Source organism: Mirounga leonina, unplaced genomic scaffold (assembly GCF_011800145.1).
Source record: "Mirounga leonina isolate KUSES-001 unplaced genomic scaffold, KU_Mleo_1.0 Mir_175, whole genome shotgun sequence".
In the NCBI taxonomy this organism is placed as follows: domain Eukaryota; kingdom Metazoa; phylum Chordata; class Mammalia; order Carnivora; family Phocidae; genus Mirounga; species Mirounga leonina.
Genome location: NW_023270453.1, coordinates 15379673 through 15398476, shown reverse-complemented (window position 1 = coordinate 15398476; position 18804 = coordinate 15379673). Strand labels below are relative to the sequence as shown.

General features: G+C 40.1%; 1 protein-coding gene across 4 annotated transcripts in view; it reads right to left on the bottom strand.

Moving 5' to 3' along the window:
• PRKCQ (protein kinase C theta) overlaps positions 1 to 18804 on the bottom strand; it is a 185098-nt gene that overhangs the window by 121711 nt on the left and 44583 nt on the right. For 2 of the 4 annotated variants that reach the window (XM_035021698.1, XM_035021697.1), the window contains exons 2-5: positions 18027 to 18080; positions 11588 to 11714; positions 7398 to 7597; positions 3791 to 3851 (exon numbers count right to left, since the gene is read on the bottom strand). In XM_035021698.1, the coding sequence (XP_034877589.1) occupies positions 3791 to 3851; positions 7398 to 7597; positions 11588 to 11705 (379 nt within the window). In that variant the 5' untranslated portion in view covers positions 11706 to 11714; positions 18027 to 18080. The remainder of the gene's footprint in view (positions 1 to 3790; positions 3852 to 7397; positions 7598 to 11587; positions 11715 to 18026; positions 18081 to 18804) is intronic. The other 2 variants (XM_035021696.1, XM_035021699.1) reach the window with 1 other exon arrangement.

Here is an 18804-nt window from a genome sequence, read left to right as displayed (position 1 = left end):
TAGTTTATTCTGGCAGTCATGTAGGAGAATCATTGGGATTTGGCAAGAGGCAATGATGATGAAAAGCAGGGGGAAAACTGAAAAATCCTAAGGAGACAACATGGGCAGAAACTGTTGGATTAATGTGGGAGGTCAAGAAAAGGGAGGCTATAAAAGTTAATTCCAGGTTTCTGGATGGATGGAGTAATAATTAACTGAGATAGTGAGTACAAAAGGAATAGATTACTGGTGAAAATGGTGAGTGTAACTTTGGACATATTGAATTTAAAGTAATGCAGGAAATCTACTTGGAGAAATCCACTAAGGGGTTAAGTATATGAGTCTAAAACATCAGAACATTATCTACCAGCAACAGTTTGTAATGGACTCAGCTGCATGGCTTTTTCTAGGAAAGCCTTGGAGAAGGAGAGGGAAGAATACAAGGTTTGGAGATCAGAACATTTTTTGGCAGAAGAGGGCACTCATGATAGCAGAGTGCTGGAAAGGGCTACGGACTTCAGGCAAACTAGGGAGTCAAGGCCAGATGTGGGCTAACAAAAGGTGTAAAGAGAGAAACCAGATTAGGGTAGATTCCTGTAGCTAGTGGGTGAGGGAGAGGACAGAATTGATGGGGAGGAGGATGAGCTCTGAGAGAGAAAGGTCTGACTCTGAGTCCTCAACAGTAGAGAATTCCAGGTGACAATCTGTGGTGTCACTGCAGGTTTTTGAATGGATAAGATAAAGTGTAGGAAGGTGTCAAAATATGAGGTGAGAGTGAACACTAAAGCTACCAAGAATGATGGTAGGAGAGCAGGGGAAGAAGATAAACTAATCTACTACAGAAATCACAGAATGAGGATTTTGAAAGAGAGAGAATGGAGTGATTTGTGTGTGGAGAGCAATAGCCATTTGCTTCCCTGTAGAGTAGAAAAATATTGGATGTTTCCATAAAAGAAGGGTACAGGAGACATGACATTATTGTAAACGTTATCCACGACTGAATCCTGTATCTTCCCCAATTGCTTTCTCTTCCCATATCTCCCATCCCTACCACTCCTATTATCATTTTCCTAGTCCAACTATTTTAAGGAACATCAACATTTTTTCCCTTCATTCAACTTTCATTTTTAAAGAAATATAAAGTACTTCAACTATGTACTCATAATGGGCATACCCTTTCATCTACACTGCCATGAAATCTGATTTTCTTTTGGGCTCTTTCTTTTATTTCATTCCTATAACCATGCCCCAAGACCAGGTTCTCATCACTTCTCCATTGCAAAAATGAAATTTTATAGGCTCTCTCTATATCCAGTCTATTTCCCTTTCCAGATCTGCCCCACATTCCTTCAGAAGCAATTTCCCCCAAAGACTACTTCCATCCATCATAATGTGACTCCTTGTTCCTAGGTCTACACCCTCCTCTTGCCTGGTTTCCAGGTCCTCCAAGATCTGTCTTAGATTCTTCATTCTGGTTTTAGCAGGGGCCCTCTGATCTGCCTAGACTGGTCTTCTCACAGTTTTGCATCCATTTATATTTTTGCTCAAATCTTCATGTTTTCCTCCTAGAAAGCTATCCCTCTTGTCTGCAAATTCAACTCTGCCTATCCTTCAATGTCCACTCTATGGAATTTTCTGGAATGAAGGCAACTCATACTGTTCTCTTGGTTAATCAGTATTTATGTGCTTGGGAACTAAATTCTTCTCCAATTGTTTAGTCTGTACTACTTCTCCAATCTAGGCTTAAGTTCCTTGAGTATGAGAACTCATGTCTTGGTTTTCTGAATCCCTCTGAAAACTATTTCTTATATATAATAATATTCTTAAAATAGAATGATATCCTATACTTCTTGTCATCAATAAAGAATTTTCTAGTTGGGCTAGTCCACAATATTGTTTGTTAAAAATTAGAACTTTTAGATACATAAAAACTTAGAAATGGGAGTCTCAATTTGCGTCTAGATACAAAAGATTTTAAACATGACAAAATTCTATCCTTAAACAAAAAAACTTTCCTGGATTTGTGTAATTTCTGTCTGTGAAATATCATTGTTTTTGCGCCAGCTGAATGTTCTCTCTCATTCTAAGAGAAAATTTAAGTTTTGAAGCAATAGGATAAATATCCATGAAATTGTTTCTCAAAGCAGTGGTCTTTAAACCATTTACCCAAAACACTTGGCATTCTCATGGACAATTTCCTTCAATTTACATTAGATCATGTTTTGAACTAAAAGAACATAATTCCTCTTCCTGAGGGAATTAAACACTACTGACATGATCATTTAGGACAGTACTTTCACTTACTATGCAAGCCTGGTTATCCAGCTCCTACAACCATATGCTACCATTTGACCAACTCAGAAGTAGTACAATGCTGGGGTGCCTGGGTGGCTCAGTCGATTATGCGTCTGCCTTCAGCTCAGGTCATGATCCCAGGGTGTGGGGATCGAACCCCTTGTTGGGCTCCCTGCTCAGTGGGGAGCCTGCTTCTCCCTCTCCCTCTGCTGCTCCCCCTGCTTGTGCACTTTCTCTCTCAAACAAATAAATAAAATCTTTAAAAAATGGTACAATGCCATGTTCTATGTATCTAGAGCCTCCACGAGATAAAAGAAAAGTTCAGATTGTACTGCTGCCTCTTTAGGGATCCTTCTCTTCTTCTTAAAAAAATATTATGGGAATTTTTAAATCCATACAAAAGCTGAGCAAATACTGTAATCAATTTCCCAGGACCGATCATCCAGCTTCAATAATGACCAGTCCATGGCTACTATTTTCCAATACATGCTATTTGTTACCCACACCCACATACCAATGGGTTATTTTGAAGTAAATGCCTGGTGTTATGTTATCTATAAACATTTTAGTATGTGTCTTAAAGATGAGGACCCATTTTAGGAAATAGAACAACAGTACCATCATCACACCTAGAAAATTAATAACAATGCCTCCACATCACCAAATACCTGGTGAGGGTTCAAGTTTCCCTGATAATCTCATGTTTTTTTCTTCAATGTACTTGTTTGAATCTGGACTTAAGGACATTGGATATGTTGATCCCAAACCCAGAAAGCACCATAAATCTCTAAACTAAAACTTGTTTCTTGGTAGTAAAACTAATTTAGGAAAAAATGAAATCAGTTTGTGATCAGTAAGTACACATATCCATCCTGAGGCTTAGGATTTTAGGAGCAGCAACATTTGATTTGTTTGCATAGCACTCTGATGATACAGTACAAATGCAATAGGAGGAACGGACAGGCTGTCACAGGCACCAAGCGCCCTGCTCATAAGTGTCACCTCTGTGACCCATGTCTGTGCATGACATGCAAATGACACTCTTTCGCGATGCATGTTCTCCTGCCTGTTCCTAAAAGGATTTGAGGTGACTAACCTGTAGCATTATTATTTTGCTACGAGCATTATGAAAAATACTTACTGGTTTCCTATTCATTTTGTATTTTACTGATACTGTGGTCGCTTGTTTTATCACTCACAGTGACATATAAACAGAGCCTTTTGTATTTACGTTACATTTCCAAACTAAAATACAGACAGACTCTGAAAGCCCTGGGTACGTGAGTTCACACTATTTAGAAACTAATGCTGGAAACGTTGTATATTTCTACGTTTATCTGGCCCAGATAGTACATTTTCAACTAATATTTGAGCACCACTGAAAACTTTTGAGAAAACTTCCTGTGTTTCCTTTTCTCCTAATTATTTTCTCTGCTATTGCAAGAGTCAAATAGATTGTACACGAGGAGAAAGGACATGCCCTCCTCACTCCCAAACAAGACAAAATGTTACTTACCACTCATTTCCAGAAAGTATCTTGCATTCATTAGCATTCGGCCTTGAGGTTTCAGCTCTAACTGATTAAGAAAAAAAAAAAAGAAAAGAAATATCAGCAGAACGTGAAACAAGCGCTAAGTTTAATGACATAGTAACTGACAAGTATGGTGACAGCAGATTTCCAACGTAGAGCCCAAGACTGCCGCCTCCTTACATTTCACTCATAACGGTTATCATCAGAACATCCATGAATACAACCTTCCTTTTATTAAAACACCTCAGCAACTCATTAATTTTACTTGGATATCAAAATTTCTGTGAGGAAGAAACAAAATCCTAAAATAGCTTCTGTTTGATATCCTTGCTGCTTCTCATCTACATGGTTGTTAGTAGGGCAGATTCTGATCTTCACCGTGACAAAAGAATCACGGACACTGGGACCAGCTAACTGCGGGGAACAGTAGGCCTTCTGAAAGGAAAGATGGATCCTGCTTTGAGGGTGCCTACCCACATGCCTCTAGGTTAACCAGGGTATGAAGTGGGAGCAGTGTTTTCCTTTCATAAGGAGAGACTGTTTCCTTGGGAAAGTGCTGGATAATCCACCAAGGGAAATTTTGATTAGATTAGTCCAAGAATGGATAAAAATACATATTTCAGTATCATTACATAGAAGAGACCAGAACAGTATCACTGAAGGGATGATGCAGGATATCATGTGACGTGACATGGGGGAAAATGACAAATCCGAGATAACTTGACTACTATTGCTAACATATTAAACCATAGCACTAGAGCACTAGTATACTCAAAAGAATCAGAAGGTGAACTGAAGGTCATTATTGATCATTACACCCATGGGTTAATGAGAATAACTGAGAAATAGTAAGAAATGTCTGGTTGAACCCAGGACCAAATTTGAATTGTGGTTAAATAATTTACTGATTGTATGACATTGTGCATGTCACTAAGCCTTTCAGGATCTCTGCAAAGCTGACATAATAGCATCAAAGCATCACAACTATTAGAATTTTATGATAACATAAGCATTTACTGCTTGGTCAACTATAAATCCTCATGCTAGCTTAAACAGATCAATGAGAAGAGAAGTGCTTTTAACATCAAGTATATACACCTTGTTCTCTGGTTTATGGAATAAGTAATAAAGATGGGGACAAAAAGGGAACTAGAAGAGCAAGAAATAAGGGGCTCATTCCCAAGTGAAGTGGGGAAAATTGGTACTAGATGACCACAAAGTTATCAATATTCGGGACTTAGTGGTGATGGACGAAATTGAACCAGTTAGCTGCTGGAAAAACAGTATCCATAGGAAATCACACTGCATCATGCTTTTGAGAGCGAACAAGAGGAATCCTTGGGAAAGCAGAAGGCAAGTCTCAGTGTGGTGTGTAGAAACTGGATGGAGTCTGTGGAGATGAAGGGCAAATTTCAGAAAATAGATATATTTTTTTGTGGGTATGTCTTTTTTTTCTTTTTATGTTCAGTTAGCCAGCCTAAGTTTTTGATGTAGTGTTCAATGATTCATTAGTTGCATATAACACCCAGTGCTCATCACAACACGTGACCTCCTTAATAACCATCACCAGGTTACCCCACCCCCTCACCTACCTCCCTTCTGTAACTCTCAGTTTGTTTCCTGGAGTCCAGAGTCTCTCATGGTTTGTCTCCCTCTCTGATTTCTTCCCATTCTGTTTTCCCTCCCTTCCCCTGTGGATATTTTTTAGATAGAGAAATTATTTTTAAGAAAGTGGATTTCAATAGAGCAAGGGGAAATCTAAGTCCAGAGCATCCTGTTGGCCCTTAAAAACACTATAAATGAAAGTAAACTAAGAAATATTCTTGGGGAAAAAAGTTGTAAAATGTAAAAAGATTGCTCAAGTAAAATGAGGATCTGAAGGCCACCAAGTGCTTATGGCTAAATAACCCTAGATTACAAAAAAAAAAAGAAAAGTAAAAACTTTGACAAGAATAAAATCAGAAAACACCTAAGCAAGAAATCAAATACAACGTAAAGAGATATAAATAGAAAACCAATCTGCTCATCAGTGAAGCCTAAACAAATAATTTAAAATTTCGTTATCCATTTAACTGAGAAGGAAATCAAATAGCATGGTATTTTTTTGTTTGTTTTAAAGATTTTATTTTTAAGTAATCTCTACACCCAATGTGGGCTTGAACTCACAACCCCGAGATCCAGAGTCACACGCTCCACAGACTGAGCCAGCCAGGCGCCCCAAATAGCATGCTACTTTTGAAAAATTAGGCATTTGGTGACTCTTTTTTAAAAAATGAGGCAGAAAGCTGAAAATAAGTAGGGCTGAGTGGAAAACCAGGTTAACATTTGGTCTAATTCATCTCTTCTAGCTGAGCTAAGTGCTGGCGTCTCCCACTCCCCGGTTTGTGTAAACCTTTCCACATTTAAGTCGCACCTGTGATGTTATCAGTTATTTAGCTTCTTCTACCTGCCTAGGCAGTGCACCTCCCCCCCCCCCCAAAAAAAAACCAAGATCTGTTTCCATGATCATTTCTCCAACCAGACACAGAAGTGCACCACAGATACTACTGGGCTACATTTACTAAACATGTTTAAGTGTGGGAACTTAAAAAAAAAAATCTTGGTATATGTTTATCTTCAAAGATTACTTTAGTGTCACCAGCAAAGATGTATATAAATACATACTCTCCTTAAGAGTACTGATTTTTTTTAGGTCAAAAATTTAAAAATGACACCAAAATCTAGTTGTTAGGTTTCCATCATTCCCATTTTGAAACCAGCAACTTCAAAAAATGTTCCGGGTGGAGTTCTTAAAAATCTGAGTTATAGGAAATAAGAAGAAAAAGGTAAGATTCTCTCCTTTTGAATAAATGATAAAGCATTTGAAAACATTTTCTGGGTTGCAGATCATTTAAAAACAGTTTTTAACTGGTGTTTGTGGTTGTTTTGTTTTTTCATTTTGTGGACCCCAGAAATTTTCATGAGAATTTTTTATGCTTTTATATTTCACTCTTTCCTTTAACATTTCTAAACATTCGCTACCCAAACAGTTACTAAGTTTTCAAAAACTTAGTACAGCAACATGGATTGTGTGTGATGTACTGTTTTGTACAAAGTGAGCTAAGTGAATAGTTATGGCTAAAAAAATTGATAGGAAGTGGCAAAGTATGGAGAGGGAAGACCAAACCTCACATGGATCTTTGCTGGTCCTTTCCCTTATCTATCACCTTATCTAAGATATCTTATCAAGAGATCACATATATATGATATCTCAACAAATAGTCCACAGCTAGGTTCCCAAATTAAGGGGAATTGGTGATATTTCTGAGCTTATGTTATAGATCAATAACAATTCTTCATAGCCTAAGAGACCTTCTTCATCTTACACAGGAGTCAAGGTATTTGAATATGTCAGTATGTTTTGCAGTCTACAACGAACATTCTCATTATCAAGCCATCAGTGAGTAAGTGGTAGGGAATCTGTTTACCCAAGACTAGTGTGTCATAATTTCAGGATGACACTGAAACTCTGCTCTAGTCTTCAGCGAGTGTGGTGCTTTTATCACTTAGTGGTGTGAACACTTTAAAAGAAGCTCACAGCCTGGATATTTACCCATATCTCTGCCTTCCCATTGTTCTTCCTGCATCGCTCAGCCAGAGAGGAGAGCTCGACGGTAGTTTCGGATATTAGGTCCATGTTCTTGCCCTTCACAATGATCTGCATTACTCTTCCCTTGTTGATGTGGGCATCAAAAGTGCTGTCCCAGGGCGGATACATAGTTGGCTTTTTCTGGATATACATTTGTCCATTCTCTAGGAACAGAAAGATACGTTCTCATTACTCCTTTAGCCAACTCTGGGAAATAATTCAACTTGGCAGTGGCACCTGCTCCCTCTGTTCTCTAGGATACATAATTCCATTGGGAAGTCAAAAGTAACACGTAAAACAATTACAGACAATATAGGACAGGATGAGACAGTCCTAAGGTCTATTTGCAAGGTGAGACACTGAAACTTAAAAATCAATCTGGTAATTTAAGCAACAAAAATATGATAAAGTCTTGGATTGGCAATGTTCTTTTCCTATTCAACAGTTAGTTGCTTTACTTCGAGCAAATCGACATCAGGGGCCAAGCCTGCTATATTTGGGAGGGTAGAGTGACCTAGGTCCCATTCTCTACATGTCATACACTTTCATGCCTTTTGGTATCTTCCTTTGTTGATCTACAAAGGGTGGACACACAACTAATTAATTTCACTGTCATCTGGTTAAAAAGAGTCGATAGAAAGCTACTGTGTGTTCATCTGAAAGACTCTGTGGCATAATTTAAGGCTTATAGTGAATGCTTCTTAAAAAGACATTTAAAAATTTTCCATTTGACATAAACACACTGTGAGGTAAAAAAAAAAACCTCTAAAACATAATGAGCCATTATTTCTTTCTCTAATTCTCAAGTGAGGATACATTTTACATGCACCATCCACCCTACGCAAAAACTAACAAGTAACTCAGAGAGGCAGTGTTCTCAATCCCTTGGATCAGGGAAGCAGACTATAGACCTACACGTGAGAATAGGCAGGCAGGTGGGAGACCTGGAAGTGGCTGATGACAAGGACTATGGTCAGGGTGATAAAGTGTAAGGAAAACCTCTCTGGAACCACCAAGTGATTGGGAAAGAGTCTGCTAGTGGAATTAAGTGATACTGGCATATCTTTCATCCCCACTGGATTTTCTGTAGTATAATCATTTCAGGAACACCAAACTGCAGCTGTATTTGAGTATTGGTTTCTTGTGATAATAAGCATGTTAAGTGGCAGATTTAGCAATTCAGAGATGTTGGTAAAGTAAGATCCATTTAAGCATGGAAACAAAGCAGTTTGGGCTCCTGATGGCCCCTTCTCTCTGATGCACAATGCCAAAGCAGAACATGCACCTAGCATTTGCTAAATTGTCATTTGGGAGGTATACAGGCACTTGAATAAGCAGAAACTTCTAATTTTAGATAAACCTGGCTATTAAAGGGATAAACTCTGACACTGTCAAAGGTGGAAGAGGAAGGGGAGGGTTTTTATGGCTTGCTTAAAAAAAAAATTAACTGGAGATGGCACTTTTTAAAAATACCAGTGGCAATTCTGATGACCACAGTAATATTTTACTTCCACAGATGGGAAGCCCCTCTTTCTCATAACTCCTCAGCTGCAACCTTTCTCCATGCCCCTGCAAGGGACAGAGATGCCTGTGATAAGGCTCTTCTCACCTTTCCATTCACTGGTTTGTAATCTCCCAAAAAGAGGACCGGAACTCAGGATCCTATCTACTTACAGTGAGTTTTACCATTTCTAAAGGCTCTCAGACTGACAACACTCTGCCTTGTTTGTCCCTGTTCTGTTGACTCATCATGGAAAATGCAATCTAAGATCTCCAAGATGGATACATTTTTAAAAATTGGGGCGCCACTGTGGAAAATAGTATGGAGGATTCTCAAAACTTAAAAATAGAACTACCATATGATCCAGTACTTCCACTGCTGGGTATTTACCCAGAGAGAACAAAACCATCAATTTGAAAAGAAACATGCGCCTCTATGTTCATTGCAGCGTTATTTACAATAGCCAAGATATGGAAACAACCTAAGTGTCCAACAATACACAAATGTATAAGGAAGGTGTGTGTACACACACACACACACACACACTGGACTATTATATGGCCATAAAAAGGATGAGATCATGCCATCTGCAACAACATAGATGGTCTAGAGGGTATTATGCTAAGTGAAATAAGTCAAAATAAAAAAGACAAATACCCTATGATTTTTTACTCATATGTAGGATCTAAGAAAACCAAATTAATAAATATACAAAAAGCAGAATCAGACCTATAAATATGGAGAACAAACTGATGGTTTCTAGAGGGGTGTGGTGGGGAATGGGAAAAATGGGGGAAGGGGAGAGGGAGGTCCAGGCTTCCAGTTCTGGAGTGAATAAGTCATGGGGATGAAAGGTAGGGCATAGGGAATCTAGCCATTGGTATTGTAATAGTGCTGCATGGTGATAGATGGTAGGTACACTTGTGGTGAGCATAGCGTACAGACTTATCAAATCACACCTGAAATGAATATAACACTGTGTGTCAACTATAATCAAATTAAGAAATAAAAAACCCCATAAATTCTATAGAAGTAATACTTGAATTGTGATGTGCAGAGTGATTCCTTTTCAGAACAAAAACCAAAACAAAATCAAAAACCAAAATCTCCGAACTCTGCAGGCTAACCTTTTGGAAAAACAAAGTCTTCTTCTCTGACAAGGTCTCTTGATCCACATGGCTGATCAGACCAAGTTCAAAGGCAAGGCCAAAAGAAGAAGAAATTTTAAAAAGGCTCTCAGGAGGCAAATGTCAGTGAGACCCTGTGCTTATAGAGAATGGGATCCAGGAGACCCATTAAGTCAAAAGCGGCTTTGAAAAACTCAGACATTCTACACTTCAAAGGTTTCTGTGACATTTGAAAGGTTTTCGATTGGGAGCAAGTGCTAGTCTCACTTTTAACTAAACAGGAGAGAAATCCAGGCAGAAGGGAAATCAGGATGATTCAGACATTCTCCTCAGCTTTGATGCACTCACAGTGGCTAGAAGGATGGAGTCAATCACAAAGCACAAGTCTTCTAAGGGAGGAAAAAGCCAGCACGGTAGGATTTGGAAACCCAAGATTCTGAGCTGGAAACACCTCGTTGGAGGTTCTCAACTGCTGAATTGGGTTCTTCCTGCATCTGTAAATGCCACTCCATAAGAGGCCTTTTAAGGACTACCCTATATGAAATAAAACACGCCTCTCTGTCCCCAAGCCTTTGCTCCCCGCTTTGCCCTGCTTGGGTTTCCTGCCCAGCACTTATCATTATTCCATATATTCCAGTTTGTCCCATGCCTCTCTTCCTCCGCTAGAATAGAAGCTCTAAGGAAAAGGCACTTTTTCTCTCCCACTCCATAAATACTTTCTGTGTAAGTCAAGTGGAATGGCTCCTATAGTTACAACAACCTGCATCGGCGTTAATCTTGTCTCTACAATGTGTCTACTGAAACAAGAAAGGTATGGAGGGAACTAGAGAAAAGTAGTAAAACTGGGAAAATGGGATGTAAACTTCCATGGAGAGATTCTAGGCAGAATAGGATTATTTTAATTGAATGATCTAAACCCACAAAAGGAATCTTGGGATCTGTCACACTTTCCCCCTCACCATGAACTGCCTAGAAATATTTACATTTGACAAAACGCGACAATTTTTTCACTCATCCAGGGTTTTGTAAATACATAAGTTTTCTGAAATTTGGATTCTAATGGCTAATTACATATTCTTTTAACATTCATCTGAGTTTAGCCCAAAGAAGAAATAAGCCATCTTTAGGGTTAATTGTAAGATTATGAAGACTTAATCTAGCGAAACAACTAGCGTTAACAATATGGGTCCCATGTTCTACTTGAGCTTACCAGTAGATTTTATTGGCCCCATTAACTCCTCACATCATGTCCTCAACCCATTTCTCCTTTCCTTTGTTCCTTTTGCTTATGTGGAAAAATGGCACAGGGAAATGGAACATGAGGTAGGAGATCTGGGTCTCCTTCAGAGTCTGTCACTAGCTCCTACACCCTTGAGGAAGTACTTGGCTTGGCTGGGCATCAGTTGCCTCTAGTGTAAAATTAGGTTGAATCAGATGCCTGAAGTTCCTGGAAGGACTTGCCTCATAGTTCACAGCAGGACCTTCTTCCCCGCCCCCCGCCACCTCGAATACCCACTCAAGCTTACCCGATTCAACGTATTCTTTGACAAGCACAGCACAGTAAGGGTTAACAGTCTCTCCCTGACATGACTGGCAGGACCCACAGTCGAAGTTGGACAAACCAATTCGAAGAAATGGTGACATGGTTGCTCCCTGCAAAATGACAAAAGACAAATGCTATAAAATAAATTATTTTTGGTGTCCCATTCCCACTTATCCAGTGCTTTATCACCAGCAGCCCAGAAGCTCAAATGGTTCAACTATCCATTTGAACAAATGCTTTTACTTCCCCTCTGCAAAGGACATCACCCCAAGCCACAGACTGACTTGCCAAGGAAAGAGGCTTTCTGGACGTCTGCATTGTTTGACCTCATCAGTTAGAACTATAGTTCCACTCTTAACTTAATGAAGTTACATTTAATAATTGCAGAGAAAGGCAAAAAATTTCCAACATTTTATTTCTTCTATTATTCAAGTAGGTACCCAAGAAACAATACACAATAACAAGAAAATGAGTTTAGAAAGGGTGAGTCTATTTTAGTCCCAACAGTTAAATATGACACCACAAAATTCTTATACAGGCTATTTATGTGTGTGACGCAGTTGGCTCTGGGCATTTAGCAGCTGAACTCTGTTTACTTCAGACATTTCAGAAGGGTCTACTTTCTTCAGAGTCATGTACCCGTGCATATATATATGTATATATGCACATACATATACCTTTATATGTAATAAGCCTTCAAACATTATAAACCACTTAAAAAAAACCCTAAATCATTGCCCACCATAAAATCATGCTTTATCATCGAAGGATAAACAAAGTACTTCACAAAAGCCAAATTACCAATAATTACACGTACCTAGAGAGATAGGTGAAAACCATCATAATGTTGGCTAACAAATTCTAGGATTCTAGTCTGATTTTGCATCTGCCAGTCCTTCTTTGTCCTTGCTTGGCCACTAACCTCAACTAACCACGCCACCCCCCCAATCCCCCCCCTTTTTTTAACCTACTTTTCCATGAGGTCCCATTAATCTGAAACTATCCTCTGGTATTCAGTGAAAAAGTTACTGCTTTGCTTCTTCTCTCTTCTTGAACTGTTTTCTCCTCCTTAATTTCCCCTCACTCTCTTAAGTAAGCCAAAGATAAGAAGAATAAAGTATGAGCTGTCTTTCAACCTTTGTATAAAGAAAGACAACTCCTCAGAAGAATAGGAGCCCACATGTGAGCATCAACGGCATAACTGGAAATCTGGGGCTCATAATCCTGAATCTGGCAGAGCCATTAAAGACCGCTAGTTCTCTGAAATGCTGGTGGTCTTTGGGTAGTTTTTGAACCTACAGAGACAGCTTAGGGGCTCTTGACAACTGTTATTAACTTCATGAATTCTAAGGAAGTCTCAATTTCCCACAGTTTAGCAGGTTTAATTAAAGGAGATGGTTGTAGAATCATCATATTTGTCAGGTGTTCTTAGCCTCTGAAACACATTCTGTATAAATCACACTGTTGAAACAGTTGCTAGATGACTTCTAGATGTGTCTTTAGGGGCCCCCTTGGCCCTCCAAATTCAGGATTCTTGGACAAGAGCCGAGCTAATGACTAAGAGCTCTCTGGAAAAAACTTCCTTGAGAACCCCCCTTCCCTGGGTCACCTAGGTCTTCTGGACAAGTCTCTATTTCTGCACTCATCAGGAAATAACGCCAAGAACTATCCTCATTTATGAGAGTGTTTACTATGTGTGGACACTCTGAAGATTTCCTCAGCACGAGTGAAGGTGAGTAATTAATTCAGATTTGAATCTGGAGGGATCATTGACTCATAAAGCCCGAGTTACAACCACGGTGACCTTTAGTGATGGCTGTGTCACTCTGCTATTTCCAGGCTGGGTCCAGAATTAGCAGCAGCATAACATGCACCTGGGAAAGCCTATCTGGGGAGCGGAGCGAAACCTCTAGGGTGACCAGGGTTTCTGGTACAGTGTGGGAGAGTCGTAGTGGAAGCCTCCCCTCCAGCATGCCTTGCTTAGACATCAGCTGACTTCCTACCCCCCCAGCAGTCTAGATTCGCTTGCCATAGCCCCTCACGCATGAGCATTTTGGCAGTTGACCCAATGCATGCACCTGTTCAATGGCCAAGCCATTGCCTCTCTTTTTAAAGGTCTAGTCACTGTGATGTGATCTGACATTCTGATATCTAGAAGACAGAATTGGCATCTGTGTGCTGAACCTAACATGTTGTTCACTCAGGGGTGTGTTTTTAATGCAAAAGGAAGCATTTTAATCCTGAGCTACTCAAAACTTTTCCCCCTCCTAAAATTAATAGCAATGTGATCATTATGCAAAATAAAGAAAATACGCAAATTGGTAAAAAGTCTCCTTATAGTTCCACCAGCAAAAGCAAATCATTATTACTATTTTGATGTATTTTCTTTAGTCTTTTTTAATTAACAGGTTTTGTGGTTTTGTTCTACATGCTGTGCTCATACTGTGCTTATGGGATTATATTTGGCTTTTTATTTTATTTATTTATTTTTTTAAGATTTTATTTATTTGAGAGAGAATGAGATAGAGAGAGAGAGAGCATGAGAGGGGCAGGGTCAGAGGGAGAAGCAGACTCCCTGCTGAGCAGGGAGCCCGATGCGGGACTCAATCCTGGGACTCCAGGATCATGACCTGAGCCGAAGGCAGTCGCTTAAACAACTGAGCCACCCAGGTGCCCCATATTTGGCTTTTTAATTTAACATTTTACCACAAAAATTGTCCAAGTTAGTATGTCATCTTTGTAAGCATCCTTTTAATTCTTTCACGATATCCTAATGAGGGGCAGCTCCATGATCTGCTTTACTAAAATCTTATAGTTACATGTTTAGACTGTTTCCAGATTTTCCACAATAGAAATAATGCTGTGATAAGCACCTTTTTACAATTTTTTTTTTAATTTAGGTCAGACTAGATCACTAGAGTATTCAATATTACTAGATCAGGTACTATTACTATTTGTAAGTCTTACACATTTAAAGAAAATAATAAAACCTAAAGACAAAGACTTCATAGGGAAAATATCTATGGTAAGTACAATGGACAATAACTAAGCATCATTCTTACATAATAAGTGTATACAAATTTGTAAAAGCAAACAACAAAAACTGCCTATGACCCAAGAAATTAAGTGGCAATGACACAAACTACACCAAATATTAAAAAAAAAAAAAAGATTGTAACCAGGTATATGGGAAAATGTTCAGCCTTATGAGCAATTTAAGAAATATAAAATAAAACAAGATATGGGGCATCTGAGTGGCTCAGTCAGTTAAGTGTCTGACTCTTAATTTTGACTCAGGTCGCGATCTCAGGGTCATGGAGTTGAGCCCTACATGGGGCTTTGCGCTCACTGGGGAGTCTGCTTGAGACTCTCTCCTGCTCCCTCTACCCCTCCCCTTCCTGCACTCTTTTTCTCTCTCATAAATAATTCTTTAAAAAAAAATAAAACAAGGGGCGCCTGGGTGGCTCAGTTGGTTAAGCGTCTGCCTTTGGCTCAGGTCATGATCCCAGGGTCCTGGGATCAAGCCCCATGTCAGGTTTCCTGCTCAGAGGAGAGCCTGCTTCTCCCTCTCCCTCTGCCTGCCTCTCTGCCTACTTGTACTCTCTCTCTGTCAAATAAATAAATAAAATCTTAAAAAATAATAAAATAAAACAAGATACTATATAATTACATTTTATAACATTCTTGGAAGACAAAGCTCTTTGGAGAAAACAGTGGTTAGCAGTGGTTTAGACGAGGGACAGGGTATTATAAAGATATAGCATGAACAAATTTTGAAGAGAAGATGAAGCTGTACAATAGCCTGATTGTGGTAGTGATCACAGAAATCTAGATTTAAATTCACAGAATTATACAGCAAGAATAACCATCAATTTTGTCATATGATCATTTAAAGACCAAAATTTTAAGATATGTCATTGGCATTTCAAGGCATGGAATAAATTCAGAGGTTATATAGATAAAGCGCACATTAGGGGGCACCTGGGTGGCTCAGTTATTAAAGCATCTGCCTTCGGCTCAGGCCACGATCCCAGGGTCCTGGGATCGAGTCCCTCATCGGGCTCCCTGCTCAGTGGAAAGTTTACTTCTCCCTCTCCCATTCCCCCTGCTTGTGTTCCCTCACTCTCTGTCAAAAAATAAATAAAAATCTTTAAAAAAATACACATTAGGTACAGATGAAAGAATACACATTAGGAAACTGGAAATGCATATAATAAAATATTAAATTAAAATCTAAAGTAATCAAGAGTAGCTTCAATTTACCAAAGGGAAGATGTCAGAACCTTAAGAAAAATAAATAGCTTTTACTCTGCTATTTAAGCTCTTTTGAAAACTTTTGCATTTTGGTTGCAAATAGCTGAGAAAAAATAATATTAGAATTTGATAATGCATTTTCTTTGGGGATCCATTAATACTCAACTCGACTTAAACTATAATAATGAGTTAAAATACTGAACATAAAAAATACAAAACAATAATATTTTTTACCCATGCAATTAGCAAATATTTTTGAAATGCTCTTACCCACACTGGCAAGGACAACTCGAATCATACACTTTGATATAATGCTGTTGTGAGTGGAAATTTCCACAATCCTGTTGAACACACACATACACCTGTATGTATGTACAGGATGTGTATGTATACATATATTGAGAGCCTAGAAGATCTGTAATAAGCATATAAGGGTGAAATTAACATGAAAGACTTCTGTGGGCTGGCCTCTTGTGCTCAGAGTTTTATGGTAAGGGAGAAAGGGGATTTTCCTGCGTGCTGAATTCGAAAGGGGAATTGCTGTGTACAATAACACATGTACTGGAATAGCATCCATCAGAGATGCCTTCCCCCAGTCTCTGTGGAATGCAAATTTCATAAACATCCTCTTTGCTGGCCATTCGTGGAGGTCTCACCCTTTACAACAGACAATGTGTGCATAGGCCTGTCTGGCCAGGCTGTTCTGGACACTGCAGCAGTCCCTCTATCCACCTCTCTTCTGAACTACACAATCACACAAATCACACATTCCATTCTCTCCTGGACAGCTCCTGAGGACCGTCAACCTGCCAGGTCCAAGCAGAACTCACTGTCCCGCCTTTCGAATCTGCCCCTCCTATTTTGCCAGCTCCGCGACTGGTCCCATGGCTCTCAGCTCAGCACTCTGAGGCTGCCTTTCCCCTCTCGTGCCTGAGCCCGTTTGCTCTGTTCCTGCCTGCACCCCTCTCTGGTCCACGCGCCTTCCCCGGACTCTGCGCTGCAGCACCTTACCTGTCACTCTACGCAGCCTTGGCACCTCTCACTCCTAGTCAGATCCGCATGCTGCAGCCCAAAGGATCTTACTTAGGACCGTGCAGAACTATGGCAGTTTCTCCAAGGTGTCAAGCTGTTTCACAGCTCTGGGCTTTTAGTAATGCTGTTCCTGCTCCCTGGAACGCCGTCCTATTTCACTCCATCCTCTATCTGCACCCCACCCTCACTTCCTCATCTTTCGAGTTCCTGCTCTGTCCCTACCTCCTCTTCGAAGCCTTTCTTCCCTCCGCCTCCATCATCCTCCCTCCAGCACATCTTGCTGGAATCCACTCAGCCCTCCAGGTCCCCCACAGGTTTCAGGGCATGGCTGTGAGACAGCACCTGCCATATTTATTTGCCATGGCTCGCCATTTCCCATTTCTGAGTGGGGTAGATCCTGTCACTCACATTCTCTTTGTCTCCTATTCTCAGCCACTAAATTTGGGGGACATAGCAGAGCCCCACCAGGATTTCTCCTAATTCTTGAGGTACCACAGATACTCAGAAGAGGGATCTGGGGGCGCCTGGGTGGCTCAGTCGTTAAGCGTCTGCCTTCGGCTCAGGTCATGATCCCAGGGTCCTGGGATCGAGTCCCGCATCGGGCTCCCTGCTCGGCGGGAAGCCTGCTTCTCTCTCTCCCACTCCCCCTGCTTGTGTTCCCTCTCGCTGTGTCTCTGTCAAAATAAATAAAAAAAAAAAAAAAGAAGAGGGATCTGACTCAAACCATAGAAGTCCCTCTGGTTTCATCTTCAATGTATCTAGCAAAACCCCTCCAGTGTATGTGCATGTGGGTGCCTTACTTACTAGACCCGAGCTGTGATAAAGGGTTTTCTCTATTAACACATTCCTTTGGACATTTCAGTCAGCTTCGTGGGGTTGTGGAGGAGAACCATTGCTGGTACTCACACAGCCAGATTTCCCTATAATACTTTATTAGTTGTATTGGTTCTTACTGGTCTTCCCAAACAAGGCTGTGAGCTCTGAGAGCAGGCACCAAGCCTTAATAATCCATGCATCTCCAGGGTTGATCCCTCTGTCTGATATGTAGCAGATGCTCAATGCATTTTTCTAAGGAACTTAATTTTCAAAAGCAAGGCTTTTGAAATAATCTCTTAATCTTCATGCATTTCTTTTACCTGCAAGGGTATACTCTGGTCCAATTAGGCAGCAGGCAGTAGTAGAGGAAGTCACTGCAAGGGAAATGTCCCAGGCATTATTACAGACAAACAACTGATGCTATTATGAACTCAAATGCAGGAACTATTTAGCCTCCCTAAGCCTGTTCTTTCATCTGGAAAGTGGTAATAGTGCCATTACTTGTCTCAAAGGGCTCTGGGGATGGAATGGGCAAATACATGGAGGTGCTTAGAACGGGACTGGCACAGAATAAACTCAAAAGTGTTAGTTGTTATTATTATTACTGCAACTCTGATATATTTTCCAATGGACTTTACTGACTTTATTGGTTTGTACCAAAAAAGGGCAGGAAGAGAGTAGAAACAGTCTTTTAGGAGCATATCTGGGCTGAATTATGTGGCCTCCCTCTGTGCTCTGCCACTGAGCTCCCATAAAACCCCACATGTATCTCTCCTAGAGCACTTATTACCCTCTGATAGAGTCATCTTGATGCCGGCACTTATCATGATGGACTATCAGTATGCCCATCCAATCTTCTGTGCTTTTGCGATCTCAGCTGTGAAATATCATCCTCATACATACTTTAAATTTGCAGAGAATCTTTACTCTTATGACTCAGTGTTTTCACCTTTAAGCGTGATCTCATTTGTCTTTAGCAAGTAGCTATGACACGGGGAGATGGCCAAGTATAACTGCTCAGCAGCATGCTTGTGGTCATACACCATTAAGTGCTGAACTGAGAATTCTGGTCTTGACTCCCTGGATGCTAACGCACCT